General features: G+C 50.8%; 1 protein-coding gene across 1 annotated transcript; it reads right to left on the bottom strand.

Moving 5' to 3' along the window:
- Window positions 1–4,022: 4,022 nt before the first annotated feature.
- Window positions 4,023–5,907, bottom strand: C4H10orf120 (chromosome 4 C10orf120 homolog). The gene is made up of 3 exons (XM_059172953.1): window positions 5,595–5,907; window positions 5,313–5,388; window positions 4,023–4,785 (listed from the first exon to the last, which is right to left on the bottom strand). Exons 1-3 carry the CDS (start codon window positions 5,777–5,779, stop codon window positions 4,063–4,065), a joined length of 984 nt encoding a protein of 327 aa, XP_059028936.1. The 5' UTR covers window positions 5,780–5,907; the 3' UTR covers window positions 4,023–4,062.
- Between the last annotated feature and the right edge of the window lie 1,024 nt (window positions 5,908–6,931).

The raw sequence follows: 6,931 nt of genomic DNA, 5'->3' as shown, positions 1-6,931 counted from the left end.
CATGGAGGTCAGCTTGTGGCGCTTAGGTCTCCCTGCCAAAGAGTCAAAGCTAGAAATTAGGATCTTTTCCTGGTTTCCATGAGTTTCCAGACTCATGTCTGGGGCCCTTGGCCTGATACAGTGGGCATCAGTGAGGGAAACACACCACAATGTTGGCTGTACTTTGACGCTTCTGGGGCCCCAAGGACTAGTGCTTCCCAAATTTCTGTGTTGGCATCCTGATCACAAGTAGGTCTGCTAAGTGATTTGGAAGTCACCGGCCGCTCAGGTGGCAGAGAAATTCTTTTGTAGAACTGGGAGGGTCATGGGGGTCTGTCCTCAGTTCAGAAGAATGAATGACATCCCTTCCCTCGTCCCCATCAGGAATGGCACCTCTGGTGAGCAAAGCTCATGTTGGGGTCTCATCCCTGCTGAGTCTGCTTGCGGGAGGGCCAGCGACCCCAAGAGCTGATGTGTGCCTTTCCTTCCATCCAACAGCCCCACCGGTTATTTGGAGTCTTTGTCCGTAACTGATGAAATTCCAGGAAATTTAAATGATGAGGCCATGTGTGAAGCTTTAAATTTCCATTTTTGATCTTCAGCCAACATTATAATGATAATATATGTTAAAGAAACTCTCTTTGGGGGTTCTCCCTTTGATATATATTATGAAGGTGACCCAAATGGTAAGTAGACGTGGATAAGGAATGCGCTGATGTTTCTTCCCCAAACCAGGCTTGGCTATGTGTCACGGTGGGCATGAGGATGCTGTGGACTGTTGAAACAAGGGTGAGCCCAAGGCTACTGGATCATCACTGGCTGAGAAGGAAGCAATGGGAGCCAAGAACATGCACGGATTCTATCCCAGCATGTCTGCATGCCTGGGTCTTGGGAAGACACTATCAGGGATCTCGCAAAATGTACCCATCATCTTGATGACAGCAGATATCTGTCAGAACATGATTTTCCTTCTTACTGGTCTTCTTACAATTCCCTTTGTATTTTCTAGTGTATTTATTTGAAATCTGTAGTGAGCATACTGTATACTCTACAAGCTATATATTATATTCCCCTTATACAACTGTGTGCATACAAATAGAACCCATATAGCCTAAAACAAATCAGACACTTGCCCTCCAGATTCTCAGTTTCTTCTAATCAACGGTTACCCGAACTGCTTCCCCCCACACGAATCAGAAGGAAACGCCTGTAAATTGACTTTACTTAATCGAGGTAAACTACTCTCCTCTCCTCAGGTCCCTTGTGCCCAAGACCTCCAGGCTTAGGAATCTTGGGAAAGGAGAGCAACCTTCCTTGAAGCGCCTTCTGGAATCAGCTGACCCAAGGAGACACATGCTGCTCACCCCCTCCCCCACCTCTGATTCTTCTAGCCTTTGTCCTCCTTCCTATCAAGGAAAATTCCTTTCTCCTGACCTTCGAGGTACTTGCAGATCTTGTGCTCACAACATTCTCCTGGGTGCTGTGATTGTTTTGGTTAAAATCTCTCTTTGCTGAAGACTAGATTTGTTTTTTTATTTGAAAATTCTCATTAGGCAGTGATGAATCAGGCATCGCTGAGAGTGATGGAGACCTTTTCTGAAAGGTCTTTAAAACAAGATGGAATTCCATTTGTCTGAGGCCTGTCTTGGGCAGGAGAGCTGCCTACTTGCTGTGTCTCTCATGCACCAGGAGAAGACCGACAGGCCCATCACACACAAGTATTGTCCGGGACTTCTGCTGAACTCTCTGGCAAAGTGGTTGATAATAAAGAGTATTTTGGTGAGGGTGTGTTGAAATTCTTCTGTTTGCCACAAGCCAACAAAAAAATACCCTGCAGAAGGGTATGGGTCTCTACCAAAAGCACTGAAAAGAGGTGAACAAAAAGTCCACGTTGCCTGTGGGATCATCAGACTTGGGTTATTGATGTTGCATTTTATATGACGAGCAGCACGTTGGGAGGATCACCAAGGATGTGGTCCCCAGGAATGTCCTCGCTCCCATGGGACTGCAGCTTCCCTGAAGCATGCAGCATTCTTCTCTTGTTTGGAGAGCCTGGGGACCCTTCCATCAGGGCCATCTGATCCTGGGGAACAACTCCTACATCTGGACCATCCTGAGACAGCCAACTGGGAAACACACTGGGATGGCCTTCCTTCAATGGGTGCTTGAGACATGGGTTTTCTCTGCTGATTTTGTTGTAGATTCTGGAAAGGAGCCCATCTGGGCCTCTTCCAATTCTCTCCTGCCATCCAGCAGGGACATCGAAACACAAACACTCCATTCTCACTCCCTGCTGAAAACCCTTCAGTGGCTCCCTGACATCTGGATAAAGTGATCCCACCTTAGCATAGTTTACAAAATTCTCCATGATCTGAGGGTTCCTTCCTCCTACAAGCTTCTCCCCTCAGGCTGCCCCACACTGGGCTGAGTTTTATGGACAAACCAGACCATTTAGCAGCGCCATGCCTCCATCACCATCTCCATGACCTCAGCCCCAAGGCGTTCACACTTTCTTCCAGCTAAAGGTGTCAACACCGGTCCTTGTTGTGCAAGGCTGTTAGAGCTGGCGTGTGTGTCACATGCAGCTGAAAACACCCACAGCCCTGCAGGTCCCCGGAGCCAGAATGCCAAGCTCTCATCCTTCAGAGAGTCTCGCCAAAAGACCAGGCTGTTTTCTGTTCGAGCCTCCAAGCTGACCAGACCTGCCCCAGCTCCTCACTTTTGGAGACCCAGGCAGCCTGGGCAAGTTTTTACAAAGCCAGCTTCCCCACTCATCCCCTCAGCTTCTCAGAGGCTTCTCAGAGGTGTATGTGCTTATTTGCTCCACACAGCAACACATGTAAAATTTGTCTAAACATGAGCCTTGCTGGCATTTCTCTGAGGTTTATATCAAGTCGTCAAGCTGAAGTTTTCATGTCTTCAGGAAAAGAGCAGTTTTAGTTCTGAATGATTCCAAGTCAGAAGGATGGGGGAATAATTGGGAACCGTGTACAGGGAGCTAACAAAACCTGGTATCAAATGAACAAGACTAGAATCTCCCACCCATTGAGTTGTGCTGGAGTTTTCCATTAAAATATAATATTTCCCTCTATAGTTACCCCCACTTTCTCTCAGAGATCATCAAAATGTGGTTTGCAAAATAAGTCTAGTCTCATTAAACGTGGCCTGATTATTTACATAAGTGCAGCAAGAAAAATAGTGACCATATAGTGACCATTTCTTAATCTGCTTTGCTGGAATGTCTCATGAGGAACCTCAGATTCGATTTTTAAAGCAGGGAACTGACCTCCAGACTTTGGGTCTGGGCAGCCTTCTTGAGGAGCGCTCTCTCCCCCATCTGGGCTAAGGGCTGGTATCAGCTCCCGGGACTCTGTGGGAGATGGATTCCAGTCAGGGTCCCCACCATACCGGCTGCCCTGCGTTCATCCCTTTGTAGTGTGGTTTTGCAACTCTTCCCATCCAGAGATGAAGTCCATGGGGCCACCCTTGCCTCTGGACCAGCCGCGTGTCCTGCATTGGCTGATGGTGCCAGTTCTGAGTCTTGCCTCCAAGGGCCATGCACACAGCCACTTACCCCCCCCCCCCCGGGTCCCATGGGGGCTGTGAGCAAGCCTCGGCCAGCTTGCTGCACCAAGGAACCCTGCAGCCGGTCCCTCCCATGGACCCCGCTGATGCTTGTCCACACCCGGGAGAGTCACCTAACTGACCTGCAGGGAACAGACTGAACCCCACCAAAATTGCTGAGCCCCGGAATTACAAGTTGAATTAACGAGTGTTGTTTTAAGCCGAGACCTAGAAGGGTGATGTGTCTCACCGGCAGGGGGAAGAGACACAAGTCCCGTGGTGCTGGGTGCAAAGGAGGGGTCTGCATCCTGGAAAGTCCCGGGCTCTGGATGAGGGTGGCAGCCGAGAGCCAAGAACCAAGGGATGCCTGACACCAGGAAGCCTCTGCCTGTAGGTCTCCCCTGGAGGGGCCCCGGGGAGCCGGGGTCTGGGGCAGAGCCATGGGAGTCATAAGGACCAGGACACTCGGCCACCTTGGGCATAAGGAGGACTTTAATACTGATGAGAGGATTTGTGCTTTTACTCCTTCCAGATGCTCTCTCCCCCCAGGAAGCTGGTCTTGGTGGCCTCAGTGTGGAGGGCTCCCCGTGAAATGAAATCCTGATTCATCAGCATGAGATCACCAGGGAAGTCTGCTACGTGGAGAAGATTCCGGTTGGTTAAGCCAGTGATGGACCGCTCCGCTTTCCTGGTGGGGAAGAATGGTTTCCGGTCGCTTGGGTGGTGTGAGAAACCCTTTTTTGGCTCTTCTGACTTGAAAATGACGCTCATGTTTATTTCTTGTCTTTTGGTGGCTGTGTTCTCTGCGCCGCCTCTCTCCTCTTGCTTGGCGCTGCAGCAGAAATCAGCGTCCTCGTCCTCGTCATCCCTCGTCTTGTCCTTGGCCTTTGGGGTCATGCCCCCTCCAGACAGAAAGCCAGAGCCCCGAAACCTCTCGATGTAGGGCAAGAGCTGCCGGTTTCTGAGGGCTCGAGCAAGCTGCATCCGTTCTACGTGTTTGATGATGGTGAGTTTCTCGCGCTGCGGCATTCCTAACTCCTCTGGGGGCATGATCACCTTTGCCGTCCATATTTTTTCTAGGCGCCTACAGGTGGCACAAGGAGGTGTGTGCTGGGTTCTATACTCCATCGCCCGCTTATAGTCCGAAGACAGTGACTGGAGCTCCTTGAGCATTTTCCATTCTTCCTCTTGCTTGTGAGTCAGCAGTCTCTTGGCCGCGATGGTGTGAACACCACCCAGACGCTGACGATGTGAAGGGGACGGTTAAAGTCTCAACGGGACAGGAGCAGGGGGCACCCACAGGAGGAATTGCCTCGAGGCACCTACCCCACCTCCCGTGGCTGAGTGTCTGAGCCCCTGTGCGCTGGGAAACTGGGAGGAGCTGTAGGGTCAGATAGGCCGGGTTCCGATCCTGTGTCTCCTCCTCTGCAGTGAGTTGGAAAGAATGGTGCCCACTTAGACAGGGCAATGGCGAGGCCTTACATATGAAAGCGGCTCCTGCAAGGGAAGGGCCGCAGAGATGGCAGCCCCTGTCCCCGGTCAGCACTCAGTTATATTCCTGATCAGGACTTTGAATCAGGGGAGGATTGGCTCTGCAAGCATGGGAGCCTCGAGCGGACGCAGCCAACTCAAGGCCACTGGGAGACTTGTGTCTCCATGTCTGGTAGGGTTTGAACCTCCGACTCCATCCCCGCCCCCACCCCTCCACCCCCCATCTACTGTCCAGCTTCAGGGAGGGCCTCTCTGTGAATAACCCCTAGGACACTTACTAGGATCTCTTTCTCCAAGGGGGAGTATTTCCCAAGGGCAATGCGTGGATCTGATTTGTAGAATTTGGTCCATATCCTGAAAGGCAGAGAGGCAGGTAAAGTAGGACTCCAGGAAGGGGCGTCCTGCCTTTAGTTTTGGGGTGGAAAACCTCAGGGCGACTCTGCATGCGTCAGGCTAGGACCACTGTGCTGGGGTGGGCTCCTTCCTTTGGCTCGTTTGGGGGTGGGCAGTGGGGACGTGGGGGGAGGAAAGAAAGGACCAGAAGCACAGGCTACACTCACTCCAATGGCGAAGCAGAGCAGAGACCCGGTTGGCAGCACAGGGAGTCTTTATCCCGAAAGGAGTCGTTCATGGTGCATATTCTGACCGGCGTTCCGTTCTTACTCCACGTGCCCTCGGCAGCCTTCCTTTCTCGGGTCCTCTGCTTTCCCGCCTTCTGACAGCCGCTCTCCCATTCCCTGATCATACTGTCGCGCTAGGCTAGGATGGGAGGTGTCAGAGCCTGCAGTTGCCTTCTAGGACAGCGTAATGGGAGCCCAAGGGACAGTCACAAACTTCTCTTGCATCATAACTGACCTCCTTGGGGGCTATTGTGAGGTCTGAGTTTAGGCATCACATGATGCCCCGGGGTGAAACCGACAAGCCTTACCACGTTCCTGCAGTGCCCGAGTCCAGGGGAACAGAGTGGGCAGAGCACGTGGCTGAGGGGACGATCTGACCATGTGACTGCCACGAACAAGCCCCAGAGACGCTCAGTCCCTTCAGGATGAAGGCTCAGTCTCTCTGGGCTTCGCTTGCCTCTCCGATCTTAATTCCTCATGCTCCATCCAAGTCAGCTATCCACGGCTCTTGGATATCCATGGCTCTTGGCTGATGTTCATGCTGCCCCCAGGTGTCAGGTACCTCTCCTCCTTTTAACAACTTGCTTGTCGCTCAGGGCCCAGCTCACCTGTGCCTCCCCTGAAGATTTCTTTGCAGAATAAATTAGCCCTTTGTCTGTGTTAGTCCTGGTATCATCACGTCCTCTGTCACAAACTGACTTTGCTATCTAATAGGTCCGTCTCTCCTCTGCTCAAAGGGAAGTACCAGCAGCCTCTTATTCTTGGATGGCTGTGGTCTAGCACCGGGCTTCTCATAGAGCCGATTTTCGGCCTGCTGACTCAATAAGCAATCATCCTGGGCCTCCGGCCAAAGGTGGGGACCAAGAGTGTCCCTGGTGCAAATGGACGTTGGCACAACCCTTACAAAAAGTAATGTGACAACAGATACCGAACATTGCAAATGCATTTACACTGAAAAATAAAAAAAGAAAAGAAAAGAAAAATAAATAAATAAATACACGCCCCCAAATGCATTTATCCTTAACCCAGTAATTCTGTGTATAAAGTAAAATATGCACAAGGTCAGTCAACACAGCCTGTTTGGGATGACAAACCTAATGACAAACCCAAAGGTCCATGAACAGAGTTGGTTAGAGAGTTACGGCCAACCATACGGCTATGCCCCAGTAATCAAGATCAAGGAAGGAAGGTCTTTATTTGTACAGAAATATGGTTAAATATGGTTCCTGACTAAATGTGCAAAGGAAGGTGCAAAAGAATATAAGTTGTAGACTAAC

The sequence above is a fragment of the Mustela lutreola genome, chromosome 4, assembly GCF_030435805.1.
Source record: "Mustela lutreola isolate mMusLut2 chromosome 4, mMusLut2.pri, whole genome shotgun sequence".
In the NCBI taxonomy this organism is placed as follows: Eukaryota; Metazoa; Chordata; class Mammalia; order Carnivora; family Mustelidae; genus Mustela; species Mustela lutreola.
This window is presented reverse-complemented; position numbering and strand designations above follow the sequence as displayed.

What these genes read in the sequence shown, in the direction of transcription:
- C4H10orf120 (XM_059172953.1), bottom strand. Translation starts at nt 5,779, where the DNA reads ATGATCAGGGAATGGGAGAGCGGCTGTCAGAAGGCGGGAAAGCAGAGG. An exon ending in TGCTCTGCTTCGCCATTGGA is followed by an intron (nt 5,389 to 5,594) that starts GTGAGTGTAGCC and finishes TCTGCCTTTCAG; the next exon opens with GATATGGACCAAATTCTACA. An exon ending in CCTTGGAGAAAGAGATCCTA is followed by an intron (nt 4,786 to 5,312) that starts GTAAGTGTCCTA and finishes TCACATCGTCAG; the next exon opens with CGTCTGGGTGGTGTTCACAC.